This window comes from Ixodes scapularis, unplaced genomic scaffold (assembly GCF_016920785.2).
Source record: "Ixodes scapularis isolate PalLabHiFi unplaced genomic scaffold, ASM1692078v2 PGA_scaffold11__112_contigs__length_91849675, whole genome shotgun sequence".
Lineage (NCBI taxonomy): Eukaryota > Metazoa > Arthropoda > Arachnida > Ixodida > Ixodidae > Ixodes > Ixodes scapularis.
This window is the reverse complement of record NW_024609837.1, coordinates 7011701-7035830: the sequence shown is the minus strand read 5'-3', so window position 1 is coordinate 7035830 and position 24130 is coordinate 7011701. Positions and strand designations below refer to the sequence as shown.

General features: G+C 46.1%; 1 protein-coding gene across 1 annotated transcript; it reads left to right on the top strand.

The window, feature by feature from the left end:
* The first annotated feature begins 1806 nt into the window (after window positions 1-1806).
* LOC120844665 lies at window positions 1807-22245 on the top strand. The gene is made up of 6 exons (XM_040216568.1): window positions 1807-1970; window positions 13623-13783; window positions 13965-14050; window positions 19217-19267; window positions 19357-19437; window positions 22094-22245. Exons 1-6 carry the CDS (start codon window positions 1827-1829, stop codon window positions 22243-22245), a joined length of 675 nt encoding a protein of 224 aa, XP_040072502.1. The 5' UTR covers window positions 1807-1826.
* Window positions 22246-24130: the final 1885 nt, after the last annotated feature.

Genomic DNA, 24130 nt, shown 5'->3' with positions numbered 1-24130 from the left:
AATTTCATATCTGCTGGCACGCTCGTTTGCTCGCTTCAACGCGATACGCTCCTGTCTGGTTCAAATGGCGATAGATGCCGCTCCGGCAGCCCTGATTCCACATTATGTGCTGATCACTCTGGACAGCGGCCGACCGTCCGAGCTCGTGTCCTTTACAGCGGGGGCGGTTCAAGCGACTCCTGCAGGCGCGACTTGGCGAAGCGTTAACCCCCTTTCTCATTTCTTGTGCCACCCACACGTAGTTTTACGGAAATTTATGCAGCAGAGTGCAGATATGCACCGACCATTTTTTTTTAGGGTTTTGCGATAAATTGTTTTTTTTCCCTGTTATCGTGGTGGATTTAACTTCCAAACTAAAGTCAAGACACTTAGTCATAGGGTGTTTCCCTGTCCTTGCAGCAAATATATCCTACGTCATGCTTACAGAAACAACGTTACTGAGAACATTGAGAACTCGAGCATCTCGTTTACAGTGACGGCCGTTAATGGGAACCTCCCCGGAGAATTACGTGGTTCTCGTAGACGAAAACTCCCGGTCTTTATGCGTCGAAAAGCAAGAGCATGCGATAAAAAGCAACGAGCGCGCTCTGAACGCCAGTTGCTCGAAAATAAAGCAGCGAGAGCATCCTGGAGGCCAGGCAATCAAAAAATATTTCCAGCATGCCGATCTCACTCCTCTAACAGTGGTTGCAGCCGACACCCCGTTGTGCCGGCGCATGTGCACGACCATCTGTGAAAATGGACTCGCACATCGGCTAGACCCCATAAAGTTTCTACAGCGGGGCCGAAGAACGCGACTTTCGGTTACGACGCGCTCAAGAGGCTCATCGTAGACGAGGTACGGACAAGGTTTGGCAGTAGAAAAAGCAAGAACGGAAACCAAACTGGCGTACAAATCTTCAAAATCGCACTGTAAAAAAAGGGTATCACCTTACACCCTTTTATCCCATATAATGCACCCCAAACATTTATTTTGACGTACAGCGCACTATAGTCGAACAAGCGGCCCCAAATTTTACGAGGGGCTCGATAACGGCGCGATATAACTTACTAAATAGCTAAACTACGTATTGAAGACCAGAGAAAGAAAACACTAAGGTTTTGCAGTAAAGCCAAGAAAACTCCGATTATTCTTTTTGTAGTCAGTAAAACGTACATTAGCTATTTTAATAAGTTGTACCACACGGCTATCAAGCCCCTCGTGAAAGTTAGTAGAGTCAGATCGACGACAGTGCGCTCTACGTCGAACTGACGTTTTGGGCAGTCTTGTATCGTGCAAGGTGTAATAATACACCCTTCTTTTCCGAGAGTGTTAAGACGCGCTGAAACGATAACGACGCTACGACAATACTGAATTACGCGAGGCCCGAGCTGCTATCGCTGTGGTACACCTCACGCGAGAACGTAAATAGGCTCTGATATTTTCTTTTCAAGTTTGCCCTCCGAGTGCATTACGAAAACATAGAAGTACTCGAATATTTTATTTTAATTTCTCCTCTTTGGGCGCTCAACAAATATGGTGTACGATGCAGTACATTGTATACATTTCAATCATCCAAGTTTGCCCTTTAGCGCGGACAATACGCAGCCTTTCTGCAGTTCTTTCTTTTTTTATATCGATATACGAGTTCGCACACACACGAAAAAAAAAAGAGAAACCCAGGCAAGTGCCAACAAGTTATAGTTCAGAACAGCCACGTATTTCCTTTGTGTGGGAGTGATACTCTGACGTCAACTGCACGTGATCATTGAACCATAACGGAGCACTGCGAGGAATCGAAGAAGCGCTTGCCAGATGAGCGGAATATTTGTTCAACTTCTACCGAATGGTTAGTAACATGTGTGAAGTTGTCTCGATGCTTGCCTCTCTGCTGTTTATAGTGACAACACTGGTTACACAAGGTCGCTGCGATGACTGCGACCCCAGCGAGATCGAAAAATATTTCGATGAGGCTCCAGATGCGTGGAAGGTATTCGTTTTCCTATTTGAATTATATCGCTCACGTCAAACTCATATTAGGCATTCAAAATGCTCCTCGGCCCGTCGAACGTTACCCTGTCCCTGACCTGTTGTAGCATGCGCGGCGAAAATTTAATCGGAAACGAGAGCTAATGATCCTGCTCGAAGCGCGATTCGGAGCTCAGCAGAAGAATAAGATACTGTAAATGGCTTGTTTTTCGAAAGTTCAATATTTCGCGACTTAGGTCAAAGCTGAAATTTTGGAATAATTCGCGGGTTCTAAATTTCCCGACGCGGTGAGATCTTAATATAGATTCCAATGTGTTTACATTTTACCGGAGATGTTCCCGGGAACTATTTACCGCGAATTGTAGGCCATTCGCGAAATTCGCGCAAATTAGGTCCTTGCAAAAATTACGTCGTTTACAGTATCACATATTTAAATATTGCAGTGGTGTTTTATGCTAATTTGCACCTTTGTCAAAAAAACAAGCAACTTAAAATTTTCAAAATATGTTCTCTTATGAAACCAAAAGATACACATATATAGTATAATTTGCCCTCAATGTCGGAAATATTATTTTAATGTACTTTAATTGTGCTTCTGCTTGAGCGATGTGTTGCGCGCGTCGAGCTAGCCTGGAAACTATACAGAGTGTCCTCGAGCGCGATCGGGATGTGGAAAAATTAATATAAACAAACCAATCAACGAAGTGCAATTAAGCTTTTGTTACAAAGCGGTATATAGGTGAAGTATTTTTCATACTTAAATATTCTATGTGTAAATTGGTATGATGAAAAAAGAAAAGGGGGAAGCGTAAAAATTATGTTACTCATATACACAGTGAAAAAAACAAAAATGTAAACCAACAGTCTGGTTGAAGCAGATATACTCAGATATGGTACCATACATGCTCGAATCTGCTAGATCTGCTTTCGGGTGTTCATTTCAAAGAAGCTTTCGCGTATTTCTCTCGTGATGTGTCATCTGTGCCTAGCAGTGTCCACCAGTCCGTTTTTTTTTTTTTACCGTTTTCGTCCCAGAAGCCAGGAATGTTTGACTTGTATTTGTTTTAAGAAACCGACACTCATGAAATTTGTGTATGATAAATGTACCACCTAGATGCACGTTTGTGAAAGGTTTAAATGCATCTCGCTCATTGTCACATTTATTAGAATTGCTTTACTTTCGAATAGCACTTGGAAATACCTTGTCGAATGTGCAGAGCGCGACACTTAGCGCGAACACGACTTTCGCGCTTTTTCGCGTTTTACTTCGATAATCGATAACTGGTGGGCATTAACATTTACCACTTAGGTTAGTAACCCAACTGAGCACTCTCTACCGATACCGTAGTTTTTATCACACTCATTCAGGACTGACTTTAGTACTCGAGACTCGAGGACTCGAGACTTAGGACTCGAGAGCGAAGAAGAAAAAAAACAAAAAAAAAACGTTTACCTCGTCGCCATTTTGTATTTTACAAAGAGAGAAGACTTGACTTGGACGCTGGGTACGAATACTGACTACAGCCTCCTGCGTGCTCGGGGGCCCAATCCCGAGACAGCGCAGAAGGTGGAACGCTGGGTGGAACGAGTGCCGAGTATTAATTGCCCGCGCTATAACCAAACTACAAAGAAAGACGTGATGGCCGACGCACCGGCGAGCGGCTTACGGTTCGGAGGACCCGGCTGTCCCCATCGTCGCTGGACTCCGGGCCGGCGTGGCCATCAGAGACAGGATGTTCCAGAAGAGCCAGACGAAAGAAAGACACGTTCGATCCCGGGCGTGGGCTGGTAACGACTGCTCACGAAAACTCGTGAGCCCCAGTTTTATTGAAAGAAAAACCCAGGTGGCGCCAGTAATAAGAAATAAAAGGAAACATGGCGCCATCTTTTAAACAAACAAAATAACACAAGAAGATGGCGACTGGCGCCATCTATCGCTAATCAAGATTACTACATTCTTCCCTCCTTAAAAAATTAAGAAAAACGGAGGGAAGTACTGGAAGACATGCATACTTGTAACAATGATCAAATACTGAATAACAATAATATTTTAAAACTCTGCCACATTATACTTAACTGTCCAAATACTCAGTGGAAAGTTCAACATCAACACGATACTTTTCCCCCTTCGATAAGGAGAACGAAACGTCGCAAAACTGTCTGCACGGACACCAGAGTTCATTTTGGGACTGGCCCAACTAGCACGTTTCGTCGGAAGCCGACCACAAGACGAAATTCAAAGCATATTTTATCAAGAGCATTTATGAGTGATGCAAAAGTTCATGTCCATGACACCCTTGTAGTGTATTGATTAGTTTGTTAGTAGTGTTGTTTTGTGTCTTGCATTTGTCATGGACATGTCTTTTAAGTACCTTGGCCAAGGATTTTTACTATGAAGATATGATGATGCATCAGAACTATAAGCATGAGTCACTTTGGCTGCTGCCTTTGAGGCTGCCCAACAGTGTCAACCATGGGCTGCCAACAAGTAACAAAAACAGTTTCACGTTTCAAAACACTTGTGCACTTAAAAAAAAATATACTCATGAACGACACATGTTTCACCAAAGTTCCAAAATCAAATGTGGTGAGTTTAACTTGTATGTCTATCCACTTTAGTCCGATTCATAGCTACTATCTAGCATAGACATTACATAGTCTTTGAATCTAGCTGGAAGTCGCTTCTTCCGGCGGGGTCGACCACTTGGAGCCTGTGGTTCAGGCGCTGCAGGTGGGACCTGAAGTTCACCTGGGGTCACCTGAAGATCACCTGGGGTCTCGTCTGCGGGGTCTTCGAGTGGGGGCATCGAAGACTGCGTACTTGGGCGAGACCCCAACGGAGTGCTCGTCACGGGCGAGTCGAAGTCGTTTCGTGTCCCTGCCTGCTCCCTAGCCAGGGGAGGAGCTGGAAGCTGTCCAACAGGCCTCTCAGAGGGGCCAGCGACAGAAGAGGACCCGGGCACGGCAGTGCGGCCAGGGTCTGTAGACTGCCCTGGGTCCAAGGATGGACCAGGGCGAGCGGAAGTAGCAGTAACCCCGGGCTCATCAGGGTGGCCAGGATCTGCTGCCTGGCCTGTATCCACGGATGGACCAGGGCCAACAGCAGGAAACGTTGTTGCAGCTGCAAGATCCAGCTCCACAGGGGAACCCAGCGCTGCAGGCGCCGGTGCAGCAGAAAGACCAGGTTCCACAGGTGGGCCAGACGCTGCCAGGCGAGATGCTGTCAGACTCCCCGAACAGCCATGTGTCGGAGGTCCAACCACGATTGGAAAAGGTGCAACCATGCTTGGGTAGAATACCTGAGAAGGCACACGAGTTGTGCCTGCCGACAGGTCGTCGTCATCGTCCCAGTCAGATACTGAAGATTGGTCAGGAGGTGGTTGTGAAGTCTTGGTCAGCTTGGCTGCGTTCCATCTCCTGCCATCTTCCATTCTATATGGTGCAGGTCCTATTTGTGTCTGTATCCTCTGTGGTTCTGTATATTTGCTGTGTAATTTGTCCTGGTGTATAGGCTTGAAAACTCTGACGGCTTGACCAGACTGGAACTGTGGCCGTCTCACAGCCCTGCGTCTATCAGAATAATTTTTCATTTTGTCTTGGTACACCTGTACCCTCTCTGGAAGTTGAGCACGCTGCTCCGAGAAATTGGCAGGGGCTTCTCTCGTCGGCATGTCTTGTACGTCAAGCCTGGATCGGTGAATACGTCCATGCAGTAAAAGAGACGGTGCGAAACCTGTCGCGGGATGCACCGTCCGACGGTAAGCTTCAAGGTGGTCTCGGACAGCGTCCGGAAGAGGGCGACCCTGCACCACAGCCAGCTGGAGGCAGGACTTCAGTACCCGGTTGAATCGCTCAACCTGTCCATTGCTCTGGGGGTGGTACAGTGCCGTTCTCCGGTGCTTGATTCCTTGCTGGCGCAGGAATTCCTGGAATTCTCTTGAAACAAACTGGACACCGTTGTCGGTGACTATCTCGCAGGGGAGACCTTCTCGGGAAACAACGTCCTTCAAGAAGGTTATCACCGTTGTAGATGTAACTGAAGACGTTGCTTGGACCTCGGGCCACTTGGAGTGATAGTCCAGGAGTACTATAAAAAACTTTTGACTTGGTGGAGCACGTTCGACTGGACCCACAATGTTCAGTCCCAGCTTCTCCCAGGGCTGCTCAGGAAACTTGACAGGCTGCAACGGTGCAGGGGCAGTCTTCACGGGCCTGTCGGTAGACTGGCATACTGCGCAGTTCTCCACCTTCATCTTGATCTCCTGGTTCATCAGGGGCCACCAGTAGTGTTCCCTGATGACACTTGTGGTTCTGGAGATTTCCTGATGGACCTCGTGTGCAATATGTATGATGTTGTCCCGAAGCTGCGCAGGGACGACGAGCTTCTCAGCCTTGTATAACATGCCCTGGAAAATGGAGAGCTGCTCTCTCACATGGAAGTAGGGCCGCAGATCCGGGGAGATGTCTTCTGGCCAGGTCGACGTTGTATACCGGATGACAGACGGTAACAAGATGTCATTGGCTGTCGCCTCTTGGAACTCTCCCTTCGACAAGCGGACCGTTACCATGGAGACAACCTCTTCATCAAACTTCATACCTTCTTCAGTGTCTGGCACTGGCAGTCTGGAAAAGGCGTCAGCAACAACGTTGGTGGCGCCTCTCTGGAATTCCATCTTGAAGTTGTAGTTGAGGAGTCTTGATGTCCACCGGGTGATTCTAAGCGGACGAATCCCGGATCCTTTGTTAGAAAGAAGAGTAACCAACGCCTGGTGGTCTGTGCGGATCACAAAGGAACGGCCCCACAGGTAAACGTGCCACTTCTCGCACGCCCAGAGGCACGCCAAGGCTTCCTTTTCTCCAGTGGAGTATCTGCGCTCGGTGTCTGTCAACGAGCGAGACGCAAAAGCTACTGGACGGAGCTGGTTTCCGTACTGCTGTTGCAAGACAGCTCCCAGACCGTACTGAGACGCGTCAGTAGCTACTACAATGGGCAACGTTGGGTTGAACATGGACAAAATTGGAGCTTTTTTCAAGGAAGTCTTAACTTTCTGGAAACTGGCCTCGACTTCTGGAGACCAGTTGAAATGGACTCCTTTTCTCAGGAGACGACGCATGGGTTCCACAAGAGTGGAGCACTGAGGAATGAACTTGCTATAATATTCAACGAGTCCTAAAAACGCCTTTAGTTTGTGAGGATCAGAAGGGGTCTCGAAATTCAGGACGGCATCTACCTTGGATGAGAGGGGTGCTAGTCCTTTCATGGAGAGATGGTGTCCCAAAAATGAGAGCTCTTGGACCTGAAAAACACCTTTACGGTTTAGCTTCATTCCCGCCTGGGAAATACGTGACAAAACTCGACGGAGATTGGCATCATGTTCCTGTAGGGATGACCCATACACAATGACATCGTCGAGGTAAAACTGAACACCTGGACAATCCTTCAGGATTTTGGACATGATTTGTTGAAATGCAGCGGGTGCCGAAGCCAACCCGAAGCAAACCCTCTTGAATCGGAACAACCCCTCATGGGTAATGAAAGCGGTGAGGTCGCGGCTCACCGGGTCGAGGCGAACTTGATGATACGCGGACGCCAAGTCAAGTTTGGAAAAGTAGGAGGAACCTCCCAAGGAGTTTAAGAGCTCATCGATGTGTGGAAGAGGAAATGAGTCAATGACCACGGCCTGGTTTGGTGCCCGAAGGTCGATACACATCCGGATGTTGCCGTCTTGCTTCTTAACGACAACGATGGGCGACACCCATTCTGACGCATCCACACGCTCAATGACTCCCTCTCGCTCTAACTTGAAAATCTCCTCGGAAACCTGGTCTCTGAGGGTCATCGGGAGTCGACGCAGCCTCGCTTGTACAGGGGACACGTTGTGTCTTAACTTTACTTTGTGAGTGTGGTTCCTAACCAGACCCAGTCCAGGACTAAATAGGTGTTCAAAATCTTCAAAGCCTGGCGGCAACTTGGATGTGTCTTTGATATGTACACTTGTGTGGATGTTACCTTGTGTATCACGATGACGTTGTGGAACAGGGGTCGACCTGGAGTCACATTTTTCGACGACCTTTGGAACGGTCTCCTCGCAGTCCGACCTCTCGATGACCTTTGGCATAGTCTCCTCGCAGCAGTCAGAGGACCGTGAGGACAGGCAGGTGGGGAAAGTGGCTGGAGGGAACCGGCTGCCCAGACCATCAGGATGGCGATGCTGGCCCGGCTGGTGCGACGACACCGTGAATGGCCGTCGTTGTTGGCTGCCAGCCGTCCCTAGGCCTCGAGGAGGGGCTCCTCCGTCAGCTGAATGTCGGCCGTGAAGGAGCAGCGGCGATCTCTGTCGCCGGTAGTGTGGCCTGTAGCCTGGACAGGCACCACGTCGTCGGGATTCAGGGTGGCGTCAGGCCACGTCTCCGGCTGGACAGCGCCCACTGCCGCGCCGCCTCGGGACGCTCGGCGCTGGTAGCGCCTGATCCCCTGCGCTCCATGGCCGCGCACCGGGAACGCCGCTTGCCGCTGGTCACGAACGAACGAAGCCGACGGCTGCGCCCGGCTGCGGCAGACCACCGCGAAGTGGCCTGGCTTCCCGCAGAGGAAGCACGAAGCCTGCCGTGCAGGGCACAGCTCACGGGGGTGGCTCCGCCTGCCGCAGAACCAGCACGTCGGCGGCTCGTCGTTGGCTCTCTCGGCCCTCCGAGACGGAGGAGGGTCCCGACTCGTGGGGTGGCTCATGCGCGCCGGGTATCTGGGCACGTGGCCGGAAGACCTCGGTGTCCACGAACTGGGGTCGAGCAGCAACGGGTAAGGGCCATGGTCAGGCCCGGGCGGGAGGCCAGGGTGGCCATCTTGGCCAGGGCTCGAGGAGGATGGTGGCCAGGGACCGCCCTCCTGGGTCTGCGGCGCTCGAACGGCCGCTTGCGCCAGGACTCTCCGTACGTCTGCCGGGCCTCTGCCGGCATCGCCGAGGGTTGAAGTTTCAGGGTTCCCCTGGTGATACTCGCGCGACGCTGCAGCGAGGTGCTCATACTGCCGCGAGAGCTGGAAAGCCCTGTCTAATGTGGGCAACTGCCCATCCACGGAGTCGCGGAGCATACGCTCATGTACTCTCTTCGAAGTCAATCCTCTCAGGAAAACGTCGCAAAGGATCGCGTCGAGTGCGTCCCCGAACGCGCAAAGAGAACCTTGTCGGCGTAACGCCGTGAGAAATTCTGTCACCGATTCACCCGGTTGCTGAACCCTGTCGAACAGCTTCTTACGTTCCAGCATAACAGACCCGGAGAATTCAAAATGTTTCTCGAGAGTAGTGAGAAACGCTGAAAACTCATCGGTTCCTTCGGGAACCGGCATCTCGTCAAGACGAAAAGAATCGACAATTCGTTGTCCCTCGACCCCAAGCATCGTGAAGAGAATCTGCTTCTTACGAGTGGCAGAGACAGTATCTAATCCAGTAGCACCAAGGAATGCTAAAAATGACTTTTTCCATGCTGACCAAGCTTGATACGGCGCCCCAGGGACAGCCAAAAATGCAGGCGGGGGCGTCAGACCCACTACACCCACGGCGGAACTCGTTTGCGACATGAGGGTGTGTCCCCGAAAACACGGGTTGCGGCCTCAAAACTCTAACAGCGTGAGCTGTTGTTTGTTTTCATAACTTAGAGCTTTTGGCCGCACACCCCTACAGCGGTGTGAATCTATGAAACAAGATGTGGGACACCGATACATTGATGTGACTATGACAGCGAACAAGTTGTTTTTACAAGAAGGACTATGTTTAAGACATGCGGAACCAACAATGTGGTTGGAACACGCGAAAACCATGAATTGTAGCACGTTGGCTCAAAAGCTTCAAAAGGAAATGGAAATCGAACGTTAGGGCCCCAACCCAACGTTCGAATACGAGGGACACGGTGACACGTCACCGACGAAGCATACTCAAACAACAAAGTACGGTTACGTTTGCAGAAAAAGCAATGCAACGAACAAAGTTCATAAAAAAAATTAATGCTCACCGGGGCCCCACTCCCGGTAAAGCTGTTCGTGCACAAGAAAAATAGACAGACCTCGGCTACATCGCCGCCGAGCTAACCGCGCGTTCCGACGAGGCCCAAATCGAACGGAACAAAAAAAAATGGAACGCGCCGGTGCTCCAGACCAATGCACCGGGACGCGGAATCGTACCATCGCCCGAGAGCGAAGAAGAAAAAAAACAAAAAAAAAACGTTTACCTCGTCGCCATTTTGTATTTTACAAAGAGAGAAGACTTGACTTGGACGCTGGGTACGAATACTGACTACAGCCTCCTGCGTGCTCGGGGGCCCAATCCCGAGACAGCGCAGAAGGTGGAACGCTGGGTGGAACGAGTGCCGAGTATTAATTGCCCGCGCTATAACCAAACTACAAAGAAAGACGTGATGGCCGACGCACCGGCGAGCGGCTTACGGTTCGGAGGACCCGGCTGTCCCCATCGTCGCTGGACTCCGGGCCGGCGTGGCCATCAGAGACAGGATGTTCCAGAAGAGCCAGACGAAAGAAAGACACGTTCGATCCCGGGCGTGGGCTGGTAACAAGGAGGTTAGAAGTACTAGGAGGGGGCACGTTGCAATATTGGTGAAGCCTAGTCATAAAAAGTTTAAACGATTTTGTGCCCAGCGTGACCGCAGATCTCTCTGGCGATTGGTGCGCGTGACATGTCACGTGTGAGATGGATGGTTGATTGTAGAAGGACTCCTTGCAGGCTTGCGCGCGCTCCGTCCGGTAGGTTTTATCAGATCGAAGGCTAGACTGTGGTGTGACCAATGCTAGCTACGGTCACGTGATGTGGTCACGTTGGCATGGTAAGTGAGGAGAGTAAGGAGGAAAATGAGAAAGAGGCGAGGCGTCAAGGGAGCATGGCTTGTGGAGGCTACGCGGCCGACGTCATGCCCTCTCCTACCCTTCTATTCTCCATGGCTGGTAACGACTGCTCACGAAAACTCGTGAGCCCCAGTTTTATTGAAAGAAAAACCCAGGTGGCGCCAGTAATAAGAAATAAAAGGAAACATGGCGCCATCTTTTAAACAAACAAAATAACACAAGAAGATGGCGACTGGCGCCATCTATCGCTAATCAAGATTACTACACTGACCGAAAAACTGATAAAACTGGCAATGTTTTTCTGGCACTAACAGTGCCGCGGAGTGTACTACCTGAAAATAAATTTTGAATAACATTTTAGTATGGCTATCAGTAAACTAATGAGCCTTACGTATCCTTCTTACGAGCTTCATAATAGAGGTTACTATACCATACTAGTGCGTTGCTTTCTGCCAAGGGCATGACCACAGTAAACTCTACCTTGCGATTTTATTTTATTTGGATTGCTTCAGTGAGATCTAACGATCACGGTGGAGCAGTTCTTAACTTTCTTTTACCTAAAATTGTTTTACAGCGAAGTTTCTTATGGCTGGGGTTCCGTGGACTCTTCGTGTGCAGTGACTAAACACTCTACGCTGGCATCGCCGCGCGCGCCACACGCGCAAGCCTTCCCCGTATAAGATTCCAAGTAAATAACCAAAATAAAGCGTTGACGAACGCGCGTGCAAGATGCCTTTTGTTTTAGGCTTTTGCTTTAGAACAGTTACTGTTGCAGATGTCGGTACGTGCGGCTCGTGAAACACCATTCCCTGCATCCTCCTTGGTGCTTAAGTAATTTAGCGATAGGTCTATTCAGTAGATTAGTTATGAATAGCCACCATTTTCAAGATCAGTAGGCTCTCAAGTAGACAATAAAGGCTTCTCGGAGATTTGCCACTGTGCGACCCGCGTCGGCCATGTCTACGCTCGCACCGCCCTCTCTTTGTCGTCGTCCCAAGCGCTTGCGTGCCTAGTTCCCTTTCCTTCCGCTCTCCCCGGGTGGCGGTCCCGTCGCGCGTGTCTAGTTTCCTCCGGCTCCTCGGGGAGGGTCTGTGTCGTGTGCAAAACCGCTTCGCTGGCCATCCACCTGCACAGGGTAGAATGGATCATGAGTTTTTTTTTTTTAATTTTTTTTTAAGTAACGCAAGTTTTTTTTTTGTTTTTTTTTTTATTTTTTATTGTTCAGTTTTGAGGCCTCGACAAGGCGTTGAGACACTCAAAAAGTTTGAGCGCCTTGTAAGAGTCCATAGGATTTATGTAATTTTTATTATTTGCAATTTACATTAATCTAGATATTGATCGGAGCAATATATCTGCATCTGCACACAAACTATCCGCACATCACCTGCAAGAATAATGAATAGACTTGTGTTTATTTGACAACTTGTATGTACGCAGTGCTCAGACCTTTCCATGTGCGATTTAGAGGAGCCACAATTTTGCTACTAGTGTGCGTATATTGATTGATAGTGAAGCGTTACTAATACTCTAGTTATACGGGCGCTTTGAAGTGTCATTGAGTTCAATCACAGTTATCGGCCCCAAATGTGATTGCACTGAACTGAACTGAGATGGTGCTACACGGCTCTCTAGAGCCCAGTTGAAGCTAAAACGAAACTAGTTTTTGTGCCACATGATCAGTCTAATTGCTAAAGTAATTTATTCTGAGAAACACCTTTTATTCATTATATGTATATCGTACATTATGTTCAATACCTTGTTGCTTTTTAGTGGCGTTAACACAAGTACCAAAGCAGATTCAGGGCTAGGCTGCGCATATTATAGGCTAGGTGGTGCAAGTTACCACCCGCTACGATTGGTGCACCCATTACTATTGTCCATTTATACAGCTGGTCCCTCCGCCATCTTCCCTCGTTCGGTGGCTTGCCGGCTAGGCGGGATCGTTTTAGCGGCAGCTCGGACGTCTAAACCTATTCCTTCACGGATATTTTGCTGCTACGATCCTTTCTAGACGCCTTCCCCCGCATTCCGAAACAGTAAGTGCCTCGCGTACGATGGTCGGCGGCAGCGGCCCCGCGGGCAGGCACCATTTTACCTCTGTTGGGGAAGTTCGTTCAGCTGAACTGAGGGAGGGGAGCTCAGTTTGAACTCAACTGTCATTAGCGGCTCGCCGTGTAATTCCGGCCGATCGCGATTAAGTCAATTAACTGTCGTTGACTCAATGGCAGTTGAGAGTGCCCGTGTAACTAGGGTATTAGACGTTCCCGTGGTTGCCAGACTGGCTTCGTTGTTATGCGTTCTGCTGCCGACTTTACGAGATTTATTTTTTAAGTAAAGTTACTCGCGAACCTGTAGTTTGTTTGTTGGCCTTGTACGTGCTCTGTCATTTCATTATATAGTGATCTTGGTAGCTCAATTTTTTTTTCTATTTGCTTGTATCCAAGCATGGTTTCATTCGTTCGCTAAATCACCTTTCTCTCGAAGGCTATTCAGAGATTAGTTAAGCTAGCCTGTGAAAACCTGCTAGAATAATGAAATCAACAGACTCTTCTGCTGAAAACCCCAATTCTACATTTTAAATACATGTGGGTGGTCATGTTTAATCACGTAGAAGATAATTATTTACCCGCTTATTTTATTTATGTGTTACTATATTGTGTGTTGCATCAATGTTCCCTTTGACTTCACGGCTCTTGCTCTAAAATATGAAAGACTGGCATGTGGTAAGTACCGGCATTCATGTCGATACACCTGGATTTTTTTTTTAACTAATAAACACTTACATGTTCTTTACAATTACAGCTTGTTGAATCATTCCTAGACACATTTTACCTCATGTATCATTCCAAAAATCCTCAATTCGACGAAAGCCATTCCTGTTTGAGAGCAATGAGATATGAAATACATTCCCGAGAAAAAAAGGCAAAGTACATGTTTCATTACTCAGTTCCTGATTCTGGAACGTAAGTTTCATTGTACTGTAATGTGTAGCATTTTATGTAATTTCCAGCTAATTTCTTAATACTTGAGTTTCTTTTCTTCCTTATGCGCCGAAATCAAATTTGATGATGCCCCAGTTATTAGGTTTTATATAGAGGTATTAATCACACTGTGGCTTAAAACATATACCCTGCACTGTTTCAGAGTAAGTAGATCGGTGAGTGTCGAAGCTCGAAAGATGGACAAATCATATGAAAAAGAAAATATGTTCCTCGTGGACGATCCAACAGGTAAAAAGCTGGTCATTAAACTAGATAGAAGCCAACATTAATTATTAAAGTAAAGTTTTGCCTGCAATAAATCTATATATATATATATATATATATATAGGGTGTTTTTTAAAGCTTAACAGATTTGTTTAAAGAAATCCGTGAAAGTTACACTTATGCCGCTTGTGGAGGTCAGTTATACGGCCAGGGGGACATATTATAGAGGGATAATCGTAACGATCAGTCGTCTAATTAATTAAAACTCGTTAATTAACTTTTTAATTAATGAAAATAGACATATGGTTCCAATTAGAAACTTGCTCAGCGTCATCAAAAACCACTACATCAGTCATTTTCAGAGAGACTTTGAGCGCGTGAGAAGCGTAGTAGTGCACTAAAGTTACAACTCGTGGAGAAGGTACAAAGCTAGCGGTTGCAATAAGGCGCCCCGCGCGATTTTTCCCTCTCTTATCTAGCCCCAGCCTTGTACCTGCTCCATGAGTGGTAAGTTTAGTACAATACTACGTTTCTCACGCGCTGAAAGTTTTTCTGAAAATGACTGAATTAGTGGTTTTCGATGACGCTGAGCAAGTTTCTAATTGAAACCATATGTCTATTTTCATTAATTAAAAAGTGAATTAACGAATTTTAATTAATTAGACGACTGATCGTTACGATTAGCCCCCTATAATATGTCCCCCTGGCAGTATAACTCACCTCCACAAGCGGCATAAGTGTAACTTTCACGGATTTTTTTTAACAAATCTGTTAAGCTTAAAAAAAACACCCTGTATATATATATATATATATATATATATATATATATATATATTATTAAAGCCACTGACACATTAAAAATAGACCAGCGTTAAACTACGAGAACAAATCAGGAAGTGTTTGCCCCTATTTCTTTTTAGCCAAATTGCGGTTGTAAATGCGAAGTCAACGTATCCCTTCCCAGCGGTGGACCTTTCTTTAACCTGCCCGGCCTTATCTGCAGGTAGCTCCGCGACACGGCGCTGCTGTCAGTTGTTGAAAATGGCGGTTGTGCTTCACACGTTCACGGCGTACGATCAACGAAGTGTGATTTGTTTTTTATGAAGCAAGAGACGGACGCCCATCGAAATCCGTAGGGAAATGTAGTCCTCGTATGGGGAAAGGTATCTCGCTTTGAGAAATGTGAGGTGGTGGTGGTGTGAGTTTGCACAAGGCCGTGAAGACTTGTATGACAATAAGCGCTTGGAGAGGTCGGGATTGTCGCTGACTGACATTTCCCAGGTGGATCCAAGTGTGAAAGCGGATCGGCGTGTGCACCTCAAGGACATTTCCCAGGGGCTTGGCATTTTGTATGAGAATGTTTACGACATTGTTCAAGGGCCCTTAGGGTACCGGAAGGTTTCATGTCGGTGAGTGCCTAAGCAGTTGGATGACATGATGAGAGGCAAGCGAATGATTGCTTCACTGAATCATCCGCAACGGTATGCCGAAGAGGGTGAAAGTTTCCTGTACCGCACTGTTACTGGCGATGGAATGTGGATACTGCATTTCACGCCGGAATTTAAGCAGCAGAGCATGGTCTTGAAACATCCGGGTTCGCCTGTGACAAAAAAAAAATTGTTAAGTGTCATCTGTTGGGAAAGTGATATTAGCGGCCTTCTGGGATCGCCGTAGACCGCTCCTGTTGTATTTCATGCCACAAGGTGCAACCATCAATGCCGACAGTTATTGTTCCACATTGTCACGTCTGCTCGCTGACATCAGGCGAAAGCGCCGAGGGACTCTCGACGTGGACAACCTGGGTATCCTCCACGACAATGCGAGGCCACATGTGGCATTCAGAACCTCCGACAATCTGTGGTCATTTCACGGGGAAAGTCTGAACCACCCACCACACAGTCCGGACCTCGCCCCTAGAGATTTCAACGTTTTTGGTCCACTTATGAAGTTCCTGGCAGGACAGCGATTCACGTGCAACGCTGAAGCCAAGACAGCAGTCTGACGGTGGTTCCACAGTAGCCGGACGAATTCCACCGCAGGGCATCTCAAATTTAGTGCTGAGATGGAACAAATGTCTGAACCGGTGTGGAAACTATGTTGAAAAATTATGTAAGGTACGTAGAATAGTTCGTATTTGTGTAATGACCTGTATGTACGTTATTTTGGCTAATAAAAAAATAGGGGAAAAAACTTTCTGATTCGCCCTCGTAGAATAGATTCCTGGGTTGCTTTCCAAGACTAGAATTTCAGAAAGAGTCGTAAAAACCAGATAACACTGGTAAATCGCCTGATCTAAATCTTACAAGAAAACTTGACTGACCTGTCATGACATCACGTGACACTGCATCACGTAACGCGTCGTGACGTCACAGTCTCGTGGCATCGTAACGTCAGGTGACACTGACGGCACGTCATGTGAAACCACGGCGTAACAATGCCATTAAGATTTCAAGTGACACTGTGACGAAATATGACGTCCCCTGACACCACGACGTGACACCCAGACGTTGAAGTATAATCTGACTCCTTCACGTATTGGTGTCACACGGCACTGTGAAATCACTTGGCACGACGTCACGGGACACCACGACGTGAACCAAGGCATCGCGCTACGTGGTTTTGTGCTGGACCTGACGGCAAGTAATGTGCTTATAGGGCCACGTGACCCATTGTGGCTCCAGGTCACGTAAAAACGCGAAGCATAGTTGCACCAACTCCTAAATCTGAATAAAGCTTAGAAGTCAAATGGGGCAAAACCAATCGATTCGAACATATGACGCATAATTTGTTAATCTCTTTATGCAAAACGTCAAGGTAAGTTTCCTTTTTTTCTGTTTTAAAGTAGACGCATGATGAAATAACTAGTGTGAAACCAGCAACGAAAAAAAATTCTTAAGAGGTTTTTTTATGGGGAAACTAAAACATTCAGCTTCACTCCCCTCGCACATCCCTGTTTTTATTGTCTTTTTAATGATACAGAAAATACAAAAACAAATTTTATTATTTGAGGAGCACGGTGTCCAAGCACTTGGCTTTATAATCAGAAATTATTCAGAAATTGACAAGAAAGATACGTAGTACGTATGCGGACTTAACTCTATTGAGTGGTTTCAAACCTTTGTGTACCAGAAGTTTGGTATCAAGGTGAAAACAATTAACATATTTTTGTTTCTTTTTCATGCTCGTTATAGAGCAAAACAAAAACTCTCGCGATGTGTTGGCTTCTCAGTAAAGTCGGTATACCACGTACAGAAAGAAGACAGTCTGCCATATGCTGCTGACGACGTATCCAGGAGTGTCAGAAGTGGTCGTTAGCAAGAAGAAGCGTGGTCATTTACTTCACATTTCATTGCTTAATTTGTTGTAAAAAGTTCTACTCCTTACGGGCAACGCTAAAACTTTCATTGGATGATTACCTTATTTAACGTGTCCTGCTTTAAGGCATAGAGACACGTTTGCAAGAGATTTGATAGTTGTAATTTTTAGACAAAAATATAATAACAGCAAAAGTTTACTTTCAAAGGCCGGATATTGTCAAGAAAAATATTTACCCAACATAAAATAATTTTTAAAATTATTTGAAGAGCCACATATGAGTCATTCCTTTAACGAATTAAATAAATTTGCTCCCATACTGCAGAATAAAGACAATATATTCCCAAATAATAGGCAGTGCATTTCGCTACTAAACCAAAAAAAAAAACAATCATTTTGCCGAACTGGCACCGCCCCACACAAATCTGGAGGATTTCTAAGGATTTAGTATTATTAAAATTAATTAGAATATTGAAAAACTTATTAGACTAATGTGAATTCGCAAAGTTGTACGTAACGGTTCTTATGTCTCGGGTGGTGCAAACAAATAAAGGGACATTGAAAGATTTAGGACTTCAGTTAAGTTTCGGATTTAATATATAGGGTGTCCGAAATACCCAGGCTTGGACTAAAATGGGTTGTAAAATTCGTCGCCTGCAGGTAGCAATGTAAACTTTTCGTCAAAGGTGTATTTCCCAAGTCGGTATTATTATGCAAAATTACAAAGCGTAGCTCTTTCTGTAAAATATAGGGCCAAAAAACTTGGCCGGGTCAGCAACGGACGGCGACGCAGACGACAGAGTCGAGTGGCGAGTCCCGTTTGGCGCACGTATTGATAGATGGCGTCTTGAGCAGCGTCGCAAGGTGTAGCCGACCAGCGAAAGTAAGCAGACGACACGCAGACGAAATATGTCGGCGGAGACAGCACCATTGCTGCCGTCACTATGCGACCGCGTTTTCTTTTATTTCTGTTACATCAAGTTTTCCTATTATAGTCCGCGTTTATTTTGAAACCAAAGGTACGTTAAATAAGAATTATCTTCATTTTAAAAACCACGTTCGTCGCGAGCAGTCTCGAAAAAAGGATAGAGATATTTATCAATACGTGCGCCAAACGCGCCCCACCACTCAAATCGGTCGTCTGCGGCGCCATTCACCTTTGACCCTGGCAAGTTCTAATGCGAAAGCATTAACTGTCTCATGAAGCGAACCGACGTCATCAGCTTTGAAACCAAGTGAAACGTTGGCCAAACAGCACCTGAAATCCCCTTTCCCAAGTGAAGCCGATTTCTGATGGATTAGGCTTCCATTGGGTATCGCACATCATAAAGGAACGAGGCTCCCACTGGCTCTCGTGCGGTGTAATTAAAAAAAAAAAAAAAAAAAAGCCACCAGCGAAGCCCTTTTTATGGCGGCGCAGCGCACGCAGCGGCGCACCGCCGGTTAGAGGAGGGAGCCGGGGCGGCAGAGCCGGAGCCCGTCCGGGCAGACTCCAGTGCGGTCGCACGGCCGAGCTCGGCGCGGCTACTTCACGAAGGCGCGCGCCCGGCCGTCTGCCGGCGAAATGTGGCCGGCTACGCCACTACGCCGCAGACGAACTAAAGGAGCGGAAGAACGACATTCATGCTTTCGCATTCACAACTCATAAGAAGTACTTAGGTGTCCTCGGACTTTTTGTGGTCGTGTGTCTTACAGAAAGTGAGCTACGCTTTGTAATTTTACAAGATAGAACCGACCTGTGAAATACCGCTGACGAAAAGTTCAGATTGCAAAGTGCAGGCGCTGATTTGTATGGCCCATTTTAGGTCGAGCTTGGGTATTTCAAACACCTGTATATGTTCAGAAGTCACCGAGTCCGGAATTTGTTTGTTGCAGTCACTTCAACGCCAGCGGCAAATAAAAAAGCACAACCCACCAGAGAATTACGTAAGTACAATTTTCAAACTATTAAAGTTAAACAAGTTATATCTGTGTCACCGGTCAAAGGAACATAATCTTTACATTTATTCACACAGGTGAAAAAAGACAACAACAGACTTATCAATTGCTTTTCACGGATTACGAATACTGCGCAGTTCTAAAATCGGCATTCTTGGGTAACTAATTTGCTGCATTTTGGACAACAAACAAGATAGTCTACGACAAAATTGCTCGTGTTACCTTAAAGGTCGTAGGTTTTGTTGAGAGGCGTAGCAGAGGCTAAACTCTTACAACCTTATGAGTGGTCTTTCAGTAAGCATGTACAGTTTAAGAACGACGGGGCTTACGATGCATTAAAACTTTTGTCACTTTATATAATTCTACTTTTCCTTCATGTCAGATTATACAGATACTAGTCAATGTAATTCTAATATATAAATAATATATATATATATATATATATATATATATATATATATATATATATATATATATATATATATATATATATATATATATATCAGTGTGTCGAACCGAAAAAAATACGGGTTCGGTTACGGTTCAGGTTCAGGTAAATTTATTTTGTTCCGGTTCAGTTCCGGTTCGATTAATTTGATCCGCGAACCGGTTCGGAAATTATAAATGACAAATTGCAACATCAAAATAAATTATAAATAAAACTTCTGAAATCAGCACATACGAAACGGGATACATCGTAGTGTAAGGCTCAGGGATTTCTACCAGGAATGGTTTCTTTATGCGCACTCAAAGGTTACCTCACCGACGTTTACGCATTCGGACTTCATTTAATTGGGTCCGACGCAGTAGCTGTAAAATCCGCGACCTCCTTACAAACCCACTTACAAGTAGAACTCGCTAACTATCCCGCCACCTCGGCGTGTAAGCAATTGAAGGAACAGTGGGGAGAAAATACAGCTTTCTTTATTTGAACTAGCCTTCGCTAACTCAAATTAGACCCTTAAAGAAGTTTTCATTAAACAAGATTCGGAATATGAAAAACACTTCACCGAAGGCAACGCCAGAAGGACGTAATAGGATAAATATTCAAATAGAAGAGTTCGCTGTCTCACAAATATGTTAGCTTCTAAGTGCCTATACGAAACCAGATGCATTATTATCAAACCCCACAGCCTTTTCTTTTCTCATTCCGATGGAAGCAAGCTTCAAGAACTCGCGCGTTCTAGAAACGTGTTATGAAATGAGCACACAGCAGCATTTAGGATTTACGAGATTGTAGGAAAATGAAATCCCGTGACGCGATTTTTTTTTTTTTTTTTTTTTGCACAGCCTTTCAATTTTTTTTTTCCGTGCAAGCCGCGGCCAGCGCAATACTGGTTCCTATGTGAAGATTCATGGATGCAGCGTTTGTCAAGATTCATGGATGCAGCGTTTATATTCCTAAGACTGAGTGGAGAATAAAAATATGTAAGCGAGGTGTGTGTCAGTTGACGGCACTTAAAAAACAAATGGCATTGATAGCACATTCATTGTCAACAGCGCGTGGCCGAACCGTTTTGACATGAGCCGGTAACCGTTATTTTTTTCCGGTTCAATTCCGGTTCGGGTTCATCGCGATAACAATATAACGGTTCGGTTTCGGGTTCAGTTCCGGAAAAAATACTGGTTCGGTTCCGGTTTTCGGTTCGGTTCGGTTCCGGTTCGACACCCTGATATATATATATATATATATATATATATATATATATAACTGAGAAGAAAAAACTCTTAGTGAAAACAGCAACAACGGAGGATTTAATCTTCGACGTTTCGGCCGGAGTCCGGCCTTCGTCAGGAAGAACTTTTACAGATGAACGCGGGCGGTATTTATACAATGCTACGGTCGAGTCCGAATTTCGGCGGGTTGGCGGTTGGAGCTTTCGTGAGAGAGAAGCGTAGGGCAGTTCTTATCCGGGTGAAGATGCTTGACGGTCGGGGCCAAGTTCCAAGGACGGCGGGACGACGGTTGTAGCCGTCATCCCGCCGTCCTTGAAATGATATGTATATATATATGTACATATATATATATATATATATATATATATATATATATATATATATATGTTATTTTGTTTTTTAATCACGCTACATTTATTACCTTTGCCAAATTAATCTATGTTACCTATGTGATGTTCCCAAGGCAGAACAAACCTCGGGTGGACTTTGCATATATAACTTTAAAATAAAACTCGAGCGTCAGGCTTTCAGCATCACAATATAAGCCGGTAGAGCAAACAAAGCACGCAGTACCGCAACGAAGGCACCGGCTACGCCGCCCCGCATCGACTCGTTCTACTGAAACAGAAGCAGTCATACAAAGTTTCCAGAGTTTCCAGACTGGCATAAACTCAATGTTGCTACGTTTTATCAGTTATACTGGGGAAACAAGTGGTAAAGAAGATAGGGAGATGAAATGGACAGTTGGGACCACCTGGAGGCAATGCGCACATAAAAATATTCCAATTTGCATATTTACGTGATTAAACTAGGGGACCAGGCAATTATATAGGGGACAAAGTTAAACAAAATTCAAAACAATTTCCGAGCTCCGATTTCAAGCTTAGAAACTCGCTGCAGGTTCACCATGACAGTGCGTTGGAGTTAGTCAAGTATTCAAACGAACTAAGTACAATTCAAAACTAAACCACAGTACATGTATATCTCAAGCTCTGGAATTTCCTGGCATTTTCGTGGAAAGGAGGACGCACAACAAATAAACAATCACGAAATCGCAGATATATAGTGTCGCATGCGTGAAAAATTTCAAAAAAGTTGGGACTTCAAAAAGACGTTTTCTTTTCGGCTATATTCCAGGGATTCAAGTTTGGGTAACGGAAGGTTACTTGAAAAAACACAACGATGTACCATATGGATGTTCCTTGGCGTATGATTTGATGGCCGACCAAAACAAAACTCTTTCGTACGACTGGAAAAAATGCCATGTTTTTACGCGTACCGAGCTATAGAAAATAAAATATGTGGTATTCCTATATGTCTGTGATATAATCTTCACTAGGTAGTAAATTTTTATTATACATCTTTTTTAATTTGATTTTTTACGCGGAACCTATAACTGGAATACATGAGTTGTGGTGAAACTCCAGATTGTCTGCCGCACAATAAGTTGTAGCACCAATTGTTGGAGTTCCTGTTTAGTCACTGAGAATGGTGAGGACGCTTGGCAACGGTCGGCATGTGGCCTCAGCGGAAACAAAGCGGCCCTCCGTTCTAGCAGCGAATTCGAATGGCTATTGCAGCTTGCTACCAAACGTATGTATCGTGCTTATTTGTGAATAAAATCAATAATAGGAGTCTCAAGTGCCTTGGAGACCTCTGAGAAAGTGCGCGTATGTATTGCAGGTGGCAAATGAATTAAAGTGGAATTTTTAATTTATCAGTACAGGGCACAATCTACATTCAGTATTCTGTAAATTGGTCCTCTGGGTGATCTCGGAGATCCCGAGGAAAAACAAGTTGTTTATTGGTAATGGATAATAAAAACTTTCGCGTATGAAACTGTTACGCGTCTAGCAACGCTCCGTCTCTGGTGACGCCGACGTTATGAGGAGGCCTTGTCTTCCAGGTGATATTGGTTTGACAACCTTCGTCGGAGTTAGGACCGTGAATCCCCACAACATCCGTGAGTCACACGAAGCTAGGCTACCATTCAAGAAGTATCTTGGCGCGCAGCATACAATTGCACATCAAATTAAATGTTTCGTACATTGGCGTTCCAAACCCCGCTCCTGTTCAGTGTCTTTATATTAACTCGGTCCAAGTTGAGTAAGATTTGGAACGCTGCTGAGCGAATGGGCCTTAATGAAGCCGTTGTGCCGGAGTTTTGTCAGATCAGCTACCGGAGGTTAGCGCGGGGCGGAGCTTGAACGCCAGTGTTGCGTGAGTGACCAGCTATGAGCCACGTTCCATCCGTGACGATAAGGGTTCAGCTGGCACTCGTTTTCAGTCACTGGAAGCCAAGGTCGAGAAATCCCCCCCCCCCCCCCCCCCCCCCCGGGGCCGACACTATCTTACTGATTATCTGAATGCCTCTCCCCATCTCCTCTAAATCTCTGGGTGCTCTTCAACTCAAATGTTCCTCTCTTCAAGTCTCCCTCCTTCGACACCTCGGTGTTTCCCATGCAAACTATTGGCCAACGGCGTCTCTTCTTCTTCCTCTCTGTATACCCAAACGTTTCTCATAAATGATACATCGCACTCGCTGTACTTCTGGGATGCCCTCCTCGCAATCTTCAGACTCCCAAATTCGGCGAAAAGCTTCCCTTGCCATTTCAAAGTACAACATACAGACGCAAGAGCGCAGAGCCAGAAACACTCGCACAAGTTCGCGCAAGCATGTGCCATCCGACCAGACAGTTACAGTGACCGAAGATAAGGCAACAAGACTCCAACCCTCAAGAAAAACAAAAGCGTGCCTACATTCGGAATCCGAAGACATCCTCGTACGCAAAGAGAAAGTGAGAGCGACAATGAGACGAGAGAGCGCGAAGACATCAGAAGGCCGAGCCCTGGTTGGAAGGATTAGGGGGTAGACCTAAAGCTAGCTGCCTTCGTCTCCATTGTAGTCGTCGAAGGCGTTCGAATGCGAGAGTTAAACGCCAGACGTCTGCGTTCCGCGTTTTAAAGCGTTCGACGAGTGCCGGAGACAAAGGAAGCTGGCTTTAGGTCTACCCACTAATCGTTCCAACCAGAACTCGGCGTTCTGACGCTCCTCCGTGCTCTCGTCTCATCCTCTCCCTCATTTTCTCGGCGCATTGACAAAGACAAACTTCCCAATAGCCGAAGACGCGGATACATAAACCGGCCGAAGCCCGTGTAGCCAGACCTGTTAAG